Source organism: Arachis duranensis, chromosome 9 (assembly GCF_000817695.3).
Source record: "Arachis duranensis cultivar V14167 chromosome 9, aradu.V14167.gnm2.J7QH, whole genome shotgun sequence".
Taxonomy (NCBI): Eukaryota; Viridiplantae; Streptophyta; class Magnoliopsida; order Fabales; family Fabaceae; genus Arachis; species Arachis duranensis.
Genome location: NC_029780.3, coordinates 24,695,021 through 24,715,223, shown reverse-complemented (window position 1 = coordinate 24,715,223; position 20,203 = coordinate 24,695,021). Strand labels below are relative to the sequence as shown.

General features: G+C 36.9%; 1 protein-coding gene across 5 annotated transcripts; it reads right to left on the bottom strand.

The window, feature by feature from the left end:
• Nucleotides 1-5,749: 5,749 nt before the first annotated feature.
• On the bottom strand, nt 5,750-12,969 carry LOC107465188 (uncharacterized). Of its 5 annotated transcripts, none has more exons than XR_001587280.3 (8): nt 12,618-12,969; nt 9,441-10,217; nt 9,126-9,358; nt 8,624-8,749; nt 8,257-8,442; nt 7,903-8,040; nt 7,426-7,817; nt 5,750-6,378 (listed from the first exon to the last, which is right to left on the bottom strand). XR_001587280.3 is itself a non-coding variant. In XM_021132303.2 (8 exons), exons 3-8 carry the CDS (start codon nt 10,132-10,134, stop codon nt 7,491-7,493), a joined length of 1,704 nt encoding a protein of 567 aa, XP_020987962.1. In that variant the 5' UTR covers nt 10,135-10,217; nt 11,899-12,076; nt 12,618-12,969; the 3' UTR covers nt 6,805-7,490. The 5 variants fall into 5 exon arrangements, 3 of the variants coding, with proteins under 3 accessions (XP_020987962.1, XP_015939666.1, XP_015939667.1); XR_001587281.3 differs by lacking the exon at nt 5,750-6,378 and adding an exon at nt 6,805-7,346; XM_021132303.2 differs by lacking the exon at nt 5,750-6,378 and adding an exon at nt 11,899-12,076 and having other exon boundaries at nt 6,805-7,817.
• Between the last annotated feature and the right edge of the window lie 7,234 nt (nt 12,970-20,203).

The following is a 20,203-nucleotide window of genomic DNA, read 5'->3' as shown; positions in this document are numbered from 1 at the left end:
ACAAGAGATTAACAACAATCAACAATGAGCAACAATGAAAATGAGATCTTCAATGAATCAATAGAATCCAAAACAACAAAGTCAAATCTAAGATTTACAAGAATTGAACAATTACAAAACACTAATGAGATTAGAGAAGAGGATCTACAACATGAGCAAAGTAAATTGAGTGTTGTAGTAGATCTCACCAAGGAATGGTTGAGAATTGAGAAAATGAAGATGAATCCTAGAGAGAAGTTGGAGTTTCTCTCTCTACAAAATGTAACTAACTAAAAATCTCTACCTAATGATCTAAATTTTGTCTATGGATGTGAATGTGTATCAATCCCCTTCAATCCTTGGCTCTTATATGCATTTTGGCGCCAAAGTTGGTTGCTGAAACCTTCCAAAATCGCCAGGCACGTGTTGTAATAAAAGAATCACGTGCGGACTACGACGCGTGCGCGCACGGTACGCGTGCACGTCCTCGGCCAATTCTGCGATGTGCGCGCGAGCGCCTTGTGCGCGTATGCGTGCTCGGCTGAGATCAACTCTTTGGCTTTTCGTGCTTCTCTCCACTTGCATGCTTCCTTCCTTGCTTCCTTTGATCCATGCCTAGCCTATTTCATCCTGAGATTACTAGCAAACACATCAAGGCATCTTATGGAATCAAAGAGAAATTAGAAGTCATCAAAATAAGGCTTACAAAGCATGTTTTTACACTTAAGCACAAATATGGGAGAGATAACAAAACCATGCTAATTCATAGGCTAAATGTGACAAAAGGTTATCAAGATGCTCTGAATTCAATACAAAACAAACCGTCAAATTGGGGTTTGTCAAGTTGCTGCCGATGTACCTTATACAAAACATCCATGATGCTCTTGGAGGTTGCCAGTCACCTCCGGAACGATTTACTGCTGCCCAAATTAACTCATGCCGGTCTGAGATTATACCCACACCGTCTTTTCTGACAACATGCATTCGCAGATTCCTGAGAAAGAAATGCCACGGATCAGTTGTCTCCCCTTCCACCGGCACAAAAGCAATAGGCACAATGTTCTGGTTCCCGTCTTGTGCAACAACAACCATAAGTGTATCTTTGTATTTTCCGTATAGGTGTGTGTCGTCAACCTGAACTATGGGCTTGCAATGCCTGAATGCCCTAATACATGGATTGAAACTCCAAAATACGCGATGAAGTATTTTTACACCGTGCACCTCTTCATTCCCGTTGTACAGTGGGCGTGTGTCTATTTGGACAACTGACCCAGGCATCTTCTGAACCATAACCGAGAGCCACCATGGCAAGGTTTGGTAAGAATCCTACCAACCACCAAAAAATTTTGCTATGGACTTCTGCTTTGCCTACCAAGCCTTTCGGTAACTGATGGTATAGTTGAACCTTGACTGGACTTCCGCTATTATAGATTTCACCTTGATGGACGGATCAGTCTCGACCAACGGTGTTATAGCCTCAGCAACGGTATCCGAGTCCAACTTGGAATGATCTTGTGAAATCGTTCCCATTGAGCACGTGTGCCTACCATTCTATCTGCGTATCTCCCAACAACCTTTTTTCCGTATCAAGCTGGCTCAGATAAGCCAGTCGCACCTACACCCATATATTTTACATTTTGCATAGAACGTCTGTGGCTCAGACTCATACACATTGTAGTCAACTCCTCTAGAGATAGTGTAACTTCTAATTGCTGCCACGATTGACTTTCTTGATCTGTATTCCATTCCAATTCGGAACTCTCTGTCCTCAGGATCAGCAACGCCTACAAAAAGCAGAAATCATCATTCATTAATCAATCCAAAGTATAAATTAACAAAAACATATTATCCAGTCATCACATACCTATGTTTGCATATTCCAGAAATTCCGGTGCATGCATGGCGTCGAGATCTAACTCATGCACGAAAGGTAGCACGTTCATCGGTTGACTGATCGAGGGATGAACCACTATATTCTCCGCTGCTGTCTTAACTCCCACATCACATTCCTCATCTTCGTCGCCGGCTTCATAAGTGGCTTTAAAGTCCTCTTCGCTCTCACTATTCATTCCCTCGTACACTGCATCTCTATCATCCTCTATATCTAAATCATTTTGAATCCCTTCTGCCTCTACGGTTTCAAACTCAACATACAGCTCAATCTGTGACTGTCGTATCTGAGTCTGTCGGTGAGTTTGAAACATATTCTGCATACTTTCTTCGTCAGTGATTGGCATGGTATCAAACTGTATTAGACCACCAAAAACTACAATCGAATTCTGGTATAGAATTTCGCTCACTCTCATTAACGTACCGTTCTCCAGGCTTTGACAGAGACCATTCTAAAGCTCCATTAACGTCTTGGTGCATGGAACCACAAACGAAAATGAATTCTGGCACACAAACCTCACTCCCTCATGAGTATTACGTATTATCTCACTGTTACGATACACCACCAAGTTTGTGATACCCTCCATTACACTACCAACACACTCAAAGAACACTCACACACTCTTACTCAGAATGAAAATGGTATCGAGCTCTGCCTTATATAGAGGGGAGCATTCACCACACCCCCCACGTGCTGACTGCCTCAGCCAACCACACTTTGCCACGTGTCAGCACGCCCCCACGTGCTGTTTGAGTGAGCCAACCACGCTTTGCCACGTCGACACTCCCCCTCGTGATGACTCAACACGCCCCCCACGTACTACTTGAGTGAGCCAATCACGCTTTGTCACGTCATCACGCCCCCCGGCGTGTTGAGTAAGCACGCCCCCCACGTGATTCCTACTCCGATCAACCAGATCGTGCCACGTCTCTTCACGCCCCCCACATGTAGCAAGTAACACGTCTCCTGCGTGTTGACCTTCCATCTAACACGTCCACCTAGGAGTAATACACAATGTTCCTCCATTTTCAGCCAAAACATCACCATCTATTCCATATTCAAATTTTTGAGCCAAAAAAATATTGGAGGCGATTTTAATTTTTTTTTTTTACATTTTAAAAATAGAAATTGTTGGATCCGATCTGAATAAATTCAAAAATCACTTACTGCAATTTAACTCGCCTTGAAATTGCTGGGGTGATTTTTCTTTCTCTTCCTAATCTGTGAATGAGTGTATTACACTTTCTTATCTCATATGTGTATTTATTTTAACAAAGTCTTTCCCATATAAAAGTTATAAAAGAGTAATTTTGTTATTTTAAAAATTAATAATATTATTTTTGTATTGTGTATTAAAAATAAATTTTAAATATATCAATACACTAATATTTCAATAATTTTTAATTTTTAATTTTAACTTTAAAAATTATATGTAATATATATAATTAAAATTAATAGTTAAAATTAACTAAAATCCAATATACCGATATACTTAAAAGCTTTTCAATATATACTACAATGCTATACATATTGTTGCAAAAGATTTATTTATTCATTTGATCTCAACTTTTATTACGATTTAATGATAATCCTTAAGAGCATTTCTAACAATACTATAGAGAGTGCCAATTAGCTGTTTTGTCAAAAGTAAATGAATTTTTTTTTTTTTGGTAACCGGGACTAAACCAAGAAAGGAAAATTACGTTAGAACAACATCATGGAGCATGGTAACTCCCTCACTATCTATAGTCAAAAGCTGTTTCAGCTCTAATGGTGTGACATATCTAAAAGTAAATGAAATTTATCCGTTGGAAAAGAGAGCAATTGGACAGGAGCATCCTCAGAGGGACTTGGTTATGGAGAAAGGTGGCCAATATATGCTCCTCATATATCATGAAATTTGGAGAAAAATTTAAAATAAATGTGAATCGGATAAAGTAAGCATTGGAGCAATCACATGATATTATACTAATTACACATACTTTTAGTCTCACAATTTTCAGAAATTAATTTATGAATGAATTAAAAAATGGTGATATATTGGTATATTGATACATAACGTGTTATACACAAATGTGGAGCTGTTATATTCAGATCTGCAAAACGCAAGCTACATTTTGTAAAAAACGAAAAAAAAATTGTTATAAAAAAAAAACAAAAGCTGCGTTTGTCAGGGAGAAAGAATCATGTCCCGAAACATGGACCTTTATCTTCTGTATGCAGACATCTTCAGCAGGTTGACCACCTTAAAAAACTCCAAATGCAGACACATACTTTTAGGATAATAATAATAAATAATATTATTTAATAATGTTTTATTTTTTATTATTTTATAATAATTTATTATTATGATAAATAATAATAATATTGTTAGGTAAATGAATTATCATTATCTTGTTCTTATTGAATTTTTAATATAATAATAACCGTTATTATTAATATATTATTAACATAGTATAATTTTTAGAAACTTATTATTAGGGTTAAGTACTGAAATCGTTTTTAAGGTCTGAGGTCAAAATCAAAATCGTCTCCGACCTTTTTTCGTTATTAAAATCATCTTCAACGTTCAAAAACGCTTTAAAATCATTCTTTTTACCAATTTTATTTTTTTATTACCAAACTACTCTTCATTAAAAAATTTTAAAATAAAATAAATATAAAATTACCGCTGCCACCGGTCTTCATTACCGTCGCCGCTCTTCGCTGCCGCTGCCGCTCTTCGCTATCGCCGGTTTTTCGTTTTTGGTTTCTTGTGGTTTCTGGTTTCTTGTGGTTTTTGGTTTCTGGTTTCTTGTGGTTTCTTCTTTTCTTCTTCTTCTGTGAACTGGATTTTTGTTATGCAATATCTATAATTTAATTTTTTGTGATTTGGCTTAAATTTGAAATATTGTTGTTGCTGAATTTGTTAATTATTGTTCAAAGTGAATTTGTTGATTATTCTGAGTTATGATTTTCTGAGGTGGGAGTGGTGGTGGTTTCTGGTGTTGATGATGATAGTGGGGGTGGTGGTGGATTCTGTTTTGAGTTTTGTTATTCTTCTTCTTCTTCTTCTTCTGATGATGATGATGATGATGACCATGATGATAATGGTGGTGGTGGTGGTGGGTTCTTGTTCATCTTGTACTTCCTTTTTAAATTTTTTAATTTATGTTGCTAATTTTGGATCTGAAATTATAGTTGATGATTGCTGAATTGTTTAATTTGAAATTTTTGCTGATTTGATTTTGATTGTTGCTGTTGGTGTTGCTGGATTGTTGGTGGTTATGGTGTAGCGATGGTGATGGTGATGATAATGCAGAGGGTTGATGATAATATAGAGGGTAGTGGTGAAGGGGGAGAGACTTTTTAATTTTTGTTTAAGGGCAAAATTGTTGATTTGATTTTGATTGTTGTTGTTGGTGTTGCTGGATTGTTGGTGGTTATGGTGTAGCGATGGTGATGGTGATGATAATGCAGAGGGTTGATGATAATACAGAAGGTAGTGGTGAAGGGGGAGAGACTTTTTAATTTTTGTTTAAGGGCAAAATTGTCCGAAAAATTTTATTTATGGACAAAAGGACGATTTTATAACGTTTTGTAACGTTTGGGAATGATTTTAATAACAAAAAAAGGTCAGGGACGATTTTGATTTTCACCCAAAACCTTAGGGACAATTTCAGTATTTAACCCTTATTATTATTAGTAACCTTATTATAATTATTATTGTGAGTAACGCTATTATTATTGTTATTGTTGTTGTGATAATTATAGTTGTTGCTAGTTATTAAAAAAAATATTAATAATTATGATGTAATATAATTTTTTTTTTTTGCAGACGATTGGAAATTTGTTGTCTAGAAAATTTGATCCGCCAGAGACCTTTAATGAAAGAGCTACGACGACACTAGCATTTACTAGGTTTCAACACATTTCATGAGTAGGCAAAATGAGAGGTCATTCTACACTCTTGAGTGCCTTAACAATGGAGGCCAAAATCCACACGTTTCACCTTCGAGTAGGCGAAACGATAGTGACGCTGGAAGACGTGATACATATACTTAGCCTTCCGATTAACGGGTAAATTGGATAGCAGTCACCAGTTTTTTGTGGATAACGGCATCGCTTGTTTTGGTCAGCAGCTGGGTCGAACGATCACGTATTGGGCAAGATAAATCTTGCATGAGTTCAACGATGCAGAGACACTGAACCGTGTAACACACAAAAGTCTATTGAGCGGTACGTCAGGACGCACATTTTCTGCGTGCTTGGTACAGTGGTGGTTCCAGATAAGTCTACCACATCTTTAAACTCAAAGATTTTGTCTCTACTTTGAAATTTTCATCGGATTCCAGTGTACAGTTGGGAGACAGCTAGTCTAGCACATCTATACAGATCATTGTGTCGTGCATCACAGTACAATTGTAAAAAAATGAATGGGCCACTGATTCTGTCTTTTGTTTGGACATGGGAACGTATGCCATCCATGGCCCCAATTCCGCACAATGAAACGCAACCTGCGTTTTTCGCTGTCCAAAAAAATTTAAATAAGGCCATCTCACAAACGCAACCTGTGTTTTACTTTCAAAAGAGAAAATTTAAAAAATCCCATCTAACAAACGCAACCTGCGTTTCTTGCTTTTCTCAAATACCTAAAAATTTTCAAACGCTGCATGCTGAAAAACGCAAGTTGCGTTTTGTTTACTTCCAAAAACAAAAAATAGAAAGTACTGGAAAATGAAAAACGTAAGTTGCGTTTTTTGACCGACACCCATTGCAGTTAAAAAACTTGCTACACGTCCATTTCATTACATAACACCATAATGATTTTCATATAAAAAAAATCAGCCCACAATTTCTTCCAATCTTTTCTAATATTTTTCAAATTTCTCCAACAAAATTTTTCTAATATTTTTGTTCAAAAAATAATCCAAAAAAGATACCCAACATGAGCATCATCAAAATATAATTCATTATTCATGTAATATAAATATACACACAACGTGGCATCTTTTTTTTGGGTAAAGTATATTTTTGATCCGTGAAATTTGGCAAAAGTTTCAAAAATACCCCTAAGTTTTATTTTGTTTCAATTTTGTTTTAAAAGTTTTCGATTTGCATCAAATATATCTCCGACAGCTAAATTTTCAAAAAATTTAAGACCAATCCAACAACAATGCATGACAATTATGTTCAATTTACTTGTGTTGAAAGTTGTTCCTATAAAATTGTTTGGTCCTAAATTTTTTAAAAAAGTAGCCGTCAGGGATATATTTGATACAAATCGAAAACTTGTGGGACAAAATAAAAACAAAATAAAAATTAGAGGTATTTTTAAAATTCTTGCAAAGCTTTAAGGACAAAAAACATATTTTACCTTTTTTTTGGAGTTACCCAAGTTAAATAAATTTATAAAAAAATAGAGAGAAAATAAAAAACAGGCAAGCAAAAAGAAAAGAGAGCCCAACTGCCCAAGCAAGACCATCCAAGGCTCCAACTGCAGCAGAGAGTGCACCTCAGAAGGGAGAGTAACTACTAATTATAGCATTACATGTTAAATAACTCTACATTCTTACCGCAATGTTGAAATTTCTTGGAGAATGAGGTGTTGCTACCATCCTTCCATTCAAAGTCAAAATTGTCATTCAACTAAGACGCTTCTCTTGTCAGACACCACCCTTTCAGCTCTAGAAACCGGATGGCTACTCTTGCTGCTACTACTACTACTACTACTACTACTACCAGTTGCATCTTTCTTACCGACGGAACGTTGCATGATTCTTATGGGAATTCCACCCAAATCGAAATCTTCCTTCAAGGATTTTGTTAAGAACCTGATGTCTGTGTCTGAGAGCTGAGTCTTCCCACGCACAAATGCAACAAACGTAGGTGGCCGAGCCTTGACCTGAGTGAAATACTTTATCTTTGGCTGTGCTGCCTGGTCTTTCCATGAATGCCGACTCATAACCTGATCAACAAACGAGAGAGGAGAACCAAAGTAAGAAAAAGAAAATTACTGCCAGATTCAAGTGATTTTAGATGAAGTTTATTGCCTTTTGCAACCAACGGTTAAGGCGAGCGGTAGGTAATCTTGAACACCATTTTTCGTATGTGTCAATGACCCGGTTCAAGACAGCAGTTCGGCCCCTTCCCTCCAGAGCTGAAATGAATACGACTGGGATTCCTGTTATCTGTTGACAATTGCCAAAAATCAATGCTGAATCACAGAACAGAGGACAAGTCTTGTTTATTGTTCAGTGTTCATCCTCAATTTTCTTCTGTTTGGAAATCATTGCCAATTATAGCATCATGTCCAAATACCTAATTCTGACATCTAGAACACTTCAAAGCCTGATGTCAAACACAACAATCTAGAATTGATGTCAAGCTTTGTCAAAAAGACAAACCTGGGGTATAACTGTTTGAATTTCTTGAAGAACAGCCTCCATAACCTTCTCATAGGATGATGTTTTGTCTTTGCCTCTAAGAAGGTCCATCTTGTTCACAATCACAACCAAGCCGCGCCCCTCTTCCACTGCCCTTCGGGCTATAACCACTTCAGCATGCGTCATACTTCGCCTAGCATTTACAATCTGATATACAGACATGAGACAACTAAGAAAAATAAGACTCCCTAGTTCTCAATCACAAAAATGTCTTTTTAGCTTAAACTTCTGGTTTGTGAACACTGAACAGAAGCAAATGAAGTAAATTACAACAATAGGGTTTATGAAAAAATGCAGTTGTTCAAAATGTGCAATATGTACACCATACCTCTTCTGCATCTAGCACCAAAGCAATTATATGAGCTCGGAGTAGACTCTTTCTTGATTGCATAATGCTCAAGGATGCTGCTCCTTTCTCCTGTTTTGTCCTGTGCAACCACCCAGCAGTATCAACCTGAATGGCAGAAAACCAAGACAAAATTCAAACATTTTTACAATACTAGATGTTCACTTAGGAGCTATTTATTACCCCTAAGGCAAACCATGTCAGCCTGACTATCAACCATCTTTTGTCAAAATATAGGTACCAATGCTGACAATTTATACTCATTCCAGCTTACAGATTCTGTTATGTTCAATGATTAAACATATAACTGATGTACCAAGAAAATATATGAAAAGAAAATTGAAATTATTGCAAGTTGGGAATGATTTTATCATGAAGGCCAGGCAATATATTACAACCAACATCCTGCTTTTCTCTGTTATTGATCTTCAATTCTATTGATAGTCCTAACATAAGTCCATAACCAAGTATCTAGGGAACGTACCAGATAAATTGTTCTTCCTTGAAATTCAAACTCTGTCCTGATTGAGTCTCTTGTGAGACCAGCTTCAGGACCCACAAGAACACGATCTTCTTGTAACAACGTATTGAGTAAGGTTGATTTCCCAACGTTTGGGCGCCCTACAATTGCCAACTGCAATGGAAGCTTACTTTCTTCAATCTCAGGGGTGCTACCATCCCCAATGCAGCTATTGTCGTGATCACCGTCATCTAGGTCTATATTAACAAGCATGAATGCAAAATTAGATGGCAACAAACAATGATGGAATGCAATGCAGCGAGATTAGCATTGAGTTACCATTGAGGAGACGAAGCATATGTTGGTGGAGCAGAGGTCTAAGACAGTGATAAAGGTCCGGCATACCAAGGCCAGTCTCGGCAGATATAGCAATAGGATCCCCGAATCCTAACCGGTACAATTCATTGGCAGCAGAGGCTAGCGAGCCATCAGAATCAAAGAGTGATTCGGATTTATTCATGGCAACGATGGGTTTGATTTGAGGAGCATGCCTGCGGAGCCACTTGGCAACCTCCAGATCAAGAGGATGAAGTCCAGCTCTTGCATCAGTGATGAAGAGAGCCAAGTGAGAGTTGTGTAAGACATTAGCAGTAATAGAAGCAGTTCGGTGGAGGATGGTGCCGGAACATGCTTGGGCTTCAAGGCCTGCAGAGTCCAACACTCTGAAGCGAAGGTCACCCAACTTGGCAAGTCCCTCTCGGATGTCACGTGTGACATGGTCCTCCGGGGTATTGTATACCAGAGCCTCCCTCCTCCGAATTAAACGGTTAAACAATGCAGACTTTCCTACGTTGGGACGTCCTATAATCAGCACCCTTGGGAGGTGCTGCACTTCAATTCGAGTAAAATCCAGAGAAGACTTCTTTTCATGGGTGCAGAAGCACCTGGGAATCACATGAAGGGAGGTGAAGGAAGGTGTAAGGTTGCGGCTGCGAGTGCCAGTCCTAACTCTCAGAAGCACTAGGCGAAGCATTCTATCAACCAGGTGGTGCACGTCACCTAAATAACTCTATCATTCATATATCCATTCTGAGAGCATATGGCAATACTATCTTCCTATCACACAGCCAAAAACATAAATTAGCAAATAATCTTTCAATCTTATACTAAAATATTCAAATTTCAATGATAATCCTAAATTAGTTTAAAGCTTCAATCAGACCAAAACCATAATCGGCAAAATTTATGTTCATTTTCATAGATGGATTCACTTTCAATCCCAAGGAGGCACATATTATAAAGAGAGCCATAAATAAACAAATAAATAATGTAATAAACTCACAAAGTTAATAAACAGAGTGGCAGTATAAATAGATGTAATAAACAGTAGTGGCAGCGAAAGCAAAGCGGCCAGGGAGACGAGAACAAAGAGCACGCAAGTAACGGGATAGGAAGAGAAGGAGAGCAAGGCATTGGGGGAAATTGCGTGGGGAGAACAGAGGCAGTGAAGGTGAGAGCAGAGCAGTGGCAGCGACAGCACAGCAGCGGCGCTGAGACTAGCTGGCGTGGGTGCTGACGCGGACAGTGGGTATTAGAGATAGAAACTTATAAAGTGAGTGAGGCTTATGAGCAAGGTTCTGAAAACCAAATCGGTCATCGAACCGTTCTAACTACTGATTTACTGATTTATTGGTTTGACCGTAATTCAACCGAAATAATCGTTTCATAATAAAATAATAATAAAATATATAAATAAATCCAAAAAACATAATCATAATTTAATGTAAACCTTAAAATGTCATCTAAATTAAAAAGTATTACATCAAACAAAATGTTATAAGCTCATTCAAGTACAAATTCAAAAGTCAAATAACAAAATTATAACAAATGTTTTTTAATTGATACTATCGTTTATAACTAAAACAAATATAAGTTATCAATCAGACACAAATTATACAAGGACAAGAACAATTATAAGTTTATAACACAGCAACCCAAGAAGGCAACAAATTATAGCAAATTATAAGATAGAAACAATTAAAAAGTTATAGCAAATTATAATAAAACAAGAACACGAACATGAACTAAAAATCACAATAACAACAAGAACAATTAAAACACAGTAACATCACACCACCACCAATAGGAACAACTAAAACACAGCAACAAAGTGAGAATAACTTGATAAGTGTATCCTCAAAGAATCAAAGGCTAAGCTTCCATACACATAGTGGTAGCTACTATCACTGGGAAAGTGAATAACACCCAAACGAAGGAACCTTCAATCACAGCTTAAAACAAAATTCACAATTCCCTCAAATTGAAGCAGCAAGCAACTTGAAAAGGAAAGCACCAAAAACCAACTTCCAAGTAAAAGATTCACATCACCCGTCCCAACCAGAAATAAAACCAAATCTCAAGAACAAAGAGATCTAAAACAGTGATCATTGAAGGGGAAAAACCAAGGTTCTGAGAACTGGTTCGGTCATCGAGCCGTTCTAGTCACTGGTTCACTGATCCAACCGGTTCAACCGTGGTTCAACTGAAGAAATCATTTTATAATAAAATAATAAATAAATTATAAACACAACCCTAAAAAGGAAATGCAATGTGATCAACTTTACTCTCGTCATGTTTGCATCACTTTTATCTACTCTTTAGCTGATATATCATGTAAAACTTGCAAATTTTCCTAATCATATCACCATTCCTTACAAGTAGAAAAGTTGCTACAACTATTTTTGTTATAACACACTTCAAGAAAAACCTGGAATACAGTTTAGCAGTCAACTCTTACGTTTTCCATTTGAACATAAGTCCCATGTTCAAGTAGCATTAAACCAGAGCTGTACAGCCATAACCAAGAGCCCTTTAATCTGGAAATTTAGAATTGATTTCCATGAAGATCTATCTATTAATGACTTGCATCTAAAGAGGCTTGAAATTGGGAAGAACACAATTGAGGTAATCCATATCTGAAATCAATAATTCGTCAAGACAATCACCATCTAAACACAATTAAGTCACCAAAACAGTTAAACACAACACAGCAGCAGATCACTACGCAAAAAAATCACAATATACAGAACAGCCAGCACATCATACGCAAAAAAATCACAACATACAGAACAGCAACACAGCCTGAGCTAATCAATAATCAAATAATCATTCAATAAAAAGTTAAACGCAGAAAACATTCAATGATCATCCAAATTTCAATAATCACAATCTAAGTACAATTAAATTTAAATCATAAAACAAAACAGTATAACCCAACACATAAAATCAGTAAAGAATCAGAGCTAATCACTAATCAGTAAAGAACCAATAATCAATGAAGAACCAGAGCTAATCACAAGACATTCACTAATCAATAAAATCACAACACACAAAACCAGAGGTAATCAGAGACCAGAGCTAATTACAGACCAGAGCTAATCACAGAAAGAGAGCATAAAAAAGAAAAAAAAAGAACAACTGAACAAGTGAAGAACAAGCGAGCACTGAGCCACTGACCTTCGAAGACGACGCCGACAGACCGTTGATTGACGGACGACGCCAACCAGACGACGGCGAGAAGATGAAGACGAGGGCTGGGCCGAGCTCGCAGAAGAAGAGAGCAGGGGTTACTCCTCATGGGACCAGTGGCTACACAGACGGACGGCGGCCGAGCCCGACGGACGGAGGGCGGCAGCGGCTCGACGGACGGGCGGCGGCAGTGGCTTTAAGAGATGCTAGGGTTGGAGAAGGGGGAGTGACTGTGATTCAGAGTTATGCTTGAGGTTGAGAGGAGAGGAGAGAAGAGAGGAGACGAGAGAGAAGTGAGAGTGAGAGGCATGGTTCTAGGACTCTACATGGATTGAATAATATTTGCACATTTGTTGTAATCGATATTCGATTTGAATTTTGTGGGTATTATTTGATATGTAGAACTATCAGATTGGATGAGTGATATCTACAAATCCGAATATCCGCAAGTCTCATATAAATAACATAGTTTAAGAAAGTAAACATTAATGTGATATGAATTTTAGTGTGTTATTTTATAAATTTTGTGATATCTTGTTTTTAATTTTTTATGTTGTATTTCAACTTAGAATAATTAAACTTAAATCTTGTGTTATTATTTTTTTGTTATTCAAGAAAACTTTTATTGATAATATTTTAGGAATAAATGGGCTTAAACAGGTGAAAAATAAATTTTATGCTTTTTTTGTAAAAATAGTCAAATAGAATCTTAAAATAGTTCTTTTTTAAATTATGCGGATATACCCGATATCCGATCTGATCCGCACGTATGCGGATCGGATCGGATCTGGCTTGAAAAAATGCGGATATCGTATCCGATCCGATCCGATGAGTGCAGTGCGGATCGGATAGAGTTTTAGGCTATATCCGATCCAATCCGATCTTTGTGCAGCCCTACATGGTTCAGTATTTTTGCCAAAATGACGCCGTTTCTTTCAAACTAGCCGGTTCCCGGTCCATTCTAACCTGTCAGGATTGGCCAGTTCAGTGATTCTCCATCGGTGTCTAACTGGATTGTTAATATTGTCAGTCTGGTCTGACTTTTAGAACCATAAAAAAACCTCATAAATCACCTTTCACTATTTCATAAATTCAAACGCAAATGAGGGAGACAGAGTATAGATGAGGAACTCAAACTAGGATACACAGGTGATGGAACTGGAACAGACGACAGTTGGAGCCCGACGGAACAAAAGCGACATAGCGAAAGTGGAACAAAGGTGACGTGGCTGAGACGATTCGAAGAGTTGCGATGGCAAAGGGCGACTGGAGCATATTCGAAGGCGATGCTAGGATGGTGACAGCAACATAGCTTGAAGAAGAGAGAAGAGATTGAGGCTAAGGATTTTTTGGGTCTCGGAGTGAGTATCTCACCAGGAGGAGCTAAGGGGATTTGTTTTTTTTTTTCATTTGAATAAACTTTCATTTCTGCCCTACCTATGAAGTTTCAGATCGCTAACAAATCTAACTAAAAACAAAATAAAACTGACTTCGTACCTATAAAAGATAGGTTTGGATCGATAAAACTACCCAAGTCTTAAATTTTTTTTTCAAAATTCATAAATTATCCCTCGTAATCTAAATTCTCACATTCCAAATTTTCAACCTTTAACCCTTTACCCCCACTATCCTAATTCTTAACTTTTACCAGCCCCATCCAAATTTTTTTATCGTCCAATTCTCAATGCCAACTACTATTATCGTTGTCGTCGTTGTCGTCATCGCCGCTGCCGCCACTACCACTACTAATGCCACGTTAAAAATGTGTTCCACAATCTTTAGATCATTTCCCAATAAACCAACTGTTCTTGTGCGTTTTGTTGTCCTTTTAGTATTGGTGTTACTGTGTCATTTTCTAAACAAAAAAAATAAAGGAGGAGGACCTTCGTCACCTATTTTCTTAGTTCTGCTATCACTAATCATCATTCATACCATGAATTCACTTTTTCTCTTTTCCTTGACAATTTCAATGTTAGTTCTGCTTCATCAAGTAAGGAATCCAGGAAGTTTCAAATTCAGATTTTGAATATATGCTTTTGTATTCTCTCAAAAATTTGCTCATTAAATTAATAGTCCGTTCAACCAATTTGTAAAATAAAGTTGAAGGGATTTTCCTATGCTTCGTCGAACATGGCAATGGATCACGAAGAAAATGTTGCCAACAATAAAAATTATGTTTCATCATTTGAAAAATTGTCTCTCTCTTCTCTTGATTTATTAAGGGAAGGTGGATATATGCATGAAGGACTGGGTGAAGAAAGAGGAGGCAGTAGTAATGGTCATGGTGGCGACGACGGTGGCAGTTGCGGTAGTGGTAGTGATAAAGGGTTAGAGATTGTGGTAGTGGTGGATTGAGAATTGAGGGTGAGATAGGATAGGTCAAATAGGTAGTTCAGGAATTTCGGATAATTTGTTAGAATTTGGATAGTTTTATCTAATGAAATCAATCTTTTATAGCTAGAAATGGTAGTTTACTCTTCTTTTTTTTCATAAAATAGCAAAATGACGTCGTTTAGAGGGTATTAGGCAAAAATGGCCAATTCTCGATTTGGTTCAATTGGCCGATTCTGAGCCAGTTTAGTGTTTCGTCATTGATTTTTGAAGCAAGCGATTATGCATATCAATCGAACCGATGCACTCACTGATTCTCGATTTGACTAGTCCAACCGATTGGTTCGAATCGATTTTCAAAATATTGCTTATGAGTGAGATGAGCTAGCTTAATAAACAATAATGCTCAACAACCAAAAAGTGGGATTTTTTAAATAAATATAATAAAAATAAAGTATAATTATGCAATTCCTTGATAATTTTGGTTACATATACATCTATAACATCTATATCATTATATAATGTAGATTCTTAAGTTTGGTATCCAATTTTCACTCTTCCTATATTACTTTACAAATATCTTTTTTTTTATAAACAATGGGATAAAAGTGCCCCAAAAAATCAAATTATACAATCATTATTTTAAAAAATATTATTCTAACCAAATTTACAAAGAAAAGAAGAGAAATATAAGAGGTATAAAAAGAAAATATATGACAACTATATTGTAAATCATGCCTATGTAAGACTAGTCTATCAAAGAATTCTCTTTTCTAAACTCATGTTGGAGGCTCCAACTCTCCAATCTGCTGCAATGATTCTTAATGACCAAGATCAAAGGACCCGAGAAATGAAGATCAATTAAATCTTGAAGACATATAGTCACAGCTACTTTTGAGTTAACTTCTATCTCCACATGAGCGAAACTCATATTCAACGCCAAATTTCACCCCTAAAGGATGCTCCAGAGCTCAATAAACGTCACTGTACAGGTGCCCAAGTTGGTAATATATGCTGCTAAGAATTCCTCTTCATGATCCCTGAGGATTCTTCTACATGCTGCCTTCCCATCCTTCATCACAGAACCATCTGAATTAAGTTTAATAGCCGAGGGTTTAAGGAGTAGCTAACATACATGTTTCTCCATGAAGTCATCCACCATCCTCCTTACCTGAGACAATTCAATTTGGACCAAATTATAGTCTTTGGCCAAATAGAGAGCTAATTCACAAATCTTTCCATCATCAAGGACTTTATCTCTTTCAAAAATAAAATTATTCATACAAAACCATGGTGAATTTATAGTGCTAGCAAAAGGAGGAGTTATAGGATCCCTTTAATGTGGGATTGAAGAGATAATTCACTAATAATCAAGGGACTAGAGATAAGGTGAAAAAGTTACTTGAGATCAGCCTTCGGTTTATGTTCTTCCACATCCTATGTGCAACTTTACAATTACATAGAACATGGAGAAAAGACTCAAATGAAGATCCACAAACTGCACAAATTATCTAAAGTCATATGTTTTCTAAAGCGAAACTCATTTGTCAACAGTGCATCCGTAGTAACTAACCAGCAAAAACTCTGAATTCTTCGGGGTGCTTCAAGCCTCCAAATCTTAGAGTAAAGTTCGACCTTATCATCCTCCAGAGGTTTAAGTATAGACTAGAGTTAAATCTCAATTTGGCCCCTGAAATTTGGCTCAAGACTCAAAATGATCCCTACAATTTCATCAGCCTCAATTAGAACCCCCCAAATTTGCAATTGTGGCTCCGGCTTGCCCTTGCTATCATCTTCGTCACCGTAAAGCTAATGTGGCACAGTGTCATGACACGGTGGACTATACTAAAACGACGGTGTATAGCTTCGTGCCCAAATCCTATTGAAACTACGTCGTTTCACTTGTTTTGGTGGTTAAAACTCTTCGTCTTCTCAGTACGACGATCATATTCTTCTTCTTCTTCTTCTTCTTCTTCTTCTTCTTCTTCTTCTTCTTCTTCTTCTTCTTCTTCTTCTTCTTCTTCTTCTTCTTCTTCTTCTTCTTCTTCTTCTTCTTCTTCTTCTTCTTCTTCTTCTTCTTCTTCTTCTTCTTCTTCTTCTTCTTCTTCTTCTTCTTCTTCTTCTTCTTCTTCTTCTTCTTCTTCTTCTTCTTCTTCTTCTTCTTCTTCTTCGTTTTTCCTAATGCGTTGCTGTGAAATCCAAAGGAGTTCCTTCTAGTCATTCTGAAAATCTATGCAAACTTGGAGGTTTTGGCAAGAGTGGAGAAACCACAAGCACAAGTTCATACAGAGGTTAGTTACAAAACTCATTGCTACCAATGCGCTATGTTCTACTTCTTTAACTTTGGATGCTGATTTTTCCTGTATTTTGTTAATAAACTGTTGTGGTTAATGTGCACATGCAATGTAGGACTTAGGGTTTGATGCTGCTTTTTTTTTTAGTTTGCTACAAAGTTAGTTTTGTTGATGAGTGACATATTAGTTGTTTGTGGGTCTAGGATTAATGTTGTAATGGAAAGATTTGACAGTGGTGCTTTTGGGATGGTTTCCTATGAATGTCGTATGCATAAAAATTAGTCTAAATTTGTTTGAAATTTCTTTGCAGATGGATGATCATATAACCATAGTATTTCATTATGGAGGTAGGTTTGTTACCAAGGAGGATGGTAATGTAGCATATGTTAGAGACAACACTGTGGTGCACAAAATTGTGATCATCAATGGCACCATCAACATGGTACGCTCAATTGCAATCTCAGCTCTTTATCACAACTTCGCACAACTAACCAGCAAGTGCACTGGGTCGTCCAAGTAATAAACCTTACGCGAGTAAGGGTCGATCCCACGGAGATTGTTGGTATGAAGCAAGCTATGGTCATCTTGTAAATCTCAGTCAGGCAGATTCAAATGGTTATAGATGATTTATGAATAAAGCATAAAATAAAGATAGAGACACCTATGCAATTCATTGGTGAGAATTTCAGATAAGCGTTTGGAGATGTTTTGTCCCTTCTGTCTCTCTGTTTTCCTACTGTTTTCATCCAATCCTTCTTACTCCTTTCCATGGCAAGCTGTATGTTGGGCATCACCGTTGTCAATGGCTACAGTCTCGTCCTCTCAGTGAAAATGTTCAATGCGCTCTGTCACAGCACGGCTATTCAGCTGTCAGTTCTCGATCATGTTGGAATAGAATCCAGTGATTCTTTTGCGTCTGTCACTAACGCCCCACAATCGCGAGTTTGAAGCTCGTCACAGTCATTCAATCCTTGAATCCTACTCAGAATATCACAGACAAGGTTTAGACCTTTCGGATTCTCTTGAATGCCGCCATCAATTCTAGTTTATACCACGAAGATTCCGATTAAGAAATCCAAGAGATAAACATTCAAGCCTTGTTTGCTTGTAGAACGGAAGTGGTTGTCAGGCACGCATTCATAAGTGAGAATGATGATGAGCGTCAGATAATCATCACATTCATCATGTTCTTGGGTGCAAATGAATATCTTAGAACAAGAATAAGCTAAATTGAATAGAAGAACAATAGTAATTGCATTAATACTCGAGGTACAGCAGAGCTCCACACCTTAATCTATGGTGTGTAGAAACTCCACCGTTGAAAATACATAAGAACAAGGTCTAGGCATGGCCGAGAGGCCAGCCCCCATGATCTAAGAACTAGACGTCCAAAGATGATCTAAGGATTTCAAGTGATCAAAAGATTTCAAGTGATCAAAAGATGTATAATACAATAGCAAAATGTCCTATTTGTAGAGAACTAGTAGCTTAGGGTTTACAAAGATGAGTAAATGACATAAAAATCCACTTCCGGGCCCACTTGGTGTGTGCTTGGGTTGAGAATTGAAGCTTTTTCATGTAGAGACTTTTCTTGGAGTTAAACGCCAGCTTTTGTGCCAGTTTGGGCGTTTAACTCCCATTCTTGTGCCAGTTCTGGCGTTTTACGCCAAAATTCTTGAGCTGACTTGGAACGCCTGTTTGGGCCATTAAATCTCGGGCAAAGTATGTACTATTATATATTGCTGGAAAGCCCAGGATGTCTACTTTCCAACACAGTTGAGAGCGCGCCAATTGGGCTTCTGTAGCTTCAGAAAAATCCACTTCGTGTGCAGGGAGGTCAGAATCCAACAGCATCTGCAGTCCTTTTCAGCCTCTGAATCAGATTTTTGCTCAGGTCCCTCAATTTCAGCCAGAAAATACCTGAAATCACAAAAAAACACACAAACTCATAGTAAAGTCCAGAAAAGTGAATTTTAACTAAAAACTAATAAAAATATAATAAAAACTAACTAAAACATACTAAATACATACTAAAAACAATGCCAAAAAGCGTACAAATTATCCGCTCATTATTGGTATAGAGTCATCAAATTTGAGTCTTTTATTTTCTTTTCAAAAATCTTTCAAAAATAATTTTTCTTTGAATAAATTTTGTGTCAAACTTTTAAGTTTGGTGTTCTTTTTATGTTCTTGTGAGTCTTCAAGGTGTTCTTGAGTTTTCTTTGTGTTTTGATCTTAAAATTTTTAAGTTTGGTGTTCCTTCGTGTTTTCCCTCCAATTTTTTGAAAACAAGGAGCATTAGATCTAAAAATTTTAAGTCTTGTATCTTTTGTGTGTTTTTCTCTCTCCTCATTAAAAATTTAAAAATAAAAAATATCTTTTCCTTTAATTACTCATAATTTTCGAATTTTTAGTCTTATTTTATTACTTTGATTGAAAAATTTTAAGTTTGGTGTTTTCTTATTAAGAAAGTTTCAATCTTTAAAATTTTGAAATCATATCTTTTTCAAAACTTCCTAACCACTTTCTCTCTCTTCATTTTCGAAAATCACCACCCAAAGTTTTTTGAATTCTTTTAATTAATTAATTATTTTAGTTTCCAATTTTCTTTTATTTTCAGTTTTAAAAAAATATTATTCACAATTCACATCACCTCCCTTTCTCCATCATGGACCTAAGTGGAACTGAACAGTCCTAAGGCATAGACACTAAGACACTAATGATCATGTAATAAAGACACAAACATAGATAAACATAAAGCATAATTTTTGAAAAACAGAAAAATAAGGAACAAGGAGATTAAAGAACGGGTCCACCTTAGTGATGGCGGCTTGTTCTTCCTCTTGAAGATGTTATGGAGTGCTTGAGCTCCTCAATGTCTCTTCCTTGCCTTTGTTGCTCCTCTCTCATGATTCTTTGATCTTCTCTAATTTCATGGAGGAGAATGGA

What these genes read in the sequence shown, in the direction of transcription:
- LOC107465188 (XM_021132303.2), bottom strand. Translation starts at nt 10,134, where the DNA reads ATGCTTCGCCTAGTGCTTCTGAGAGTTAGGACTGGCACTCGCAGCCGC. An exon ending in TATGCTTCGTCTCCTCAATG is followed by an intron (nt 9,359 to 9,440) that starts GTAACTCAATGC and finishes TTGTTAATATAG; the next exon opens with ACCTAGATGACGGTGATCAC. An exon ending in AAGGAAGAACAATTTATCTG is followed by an intron (nt 8,750 to 9,125) that starts GTACGTTCCCTA and finishes TCTGCCATTCAG; the next exon opens with GTTGATACTGCTGGGTGGTT.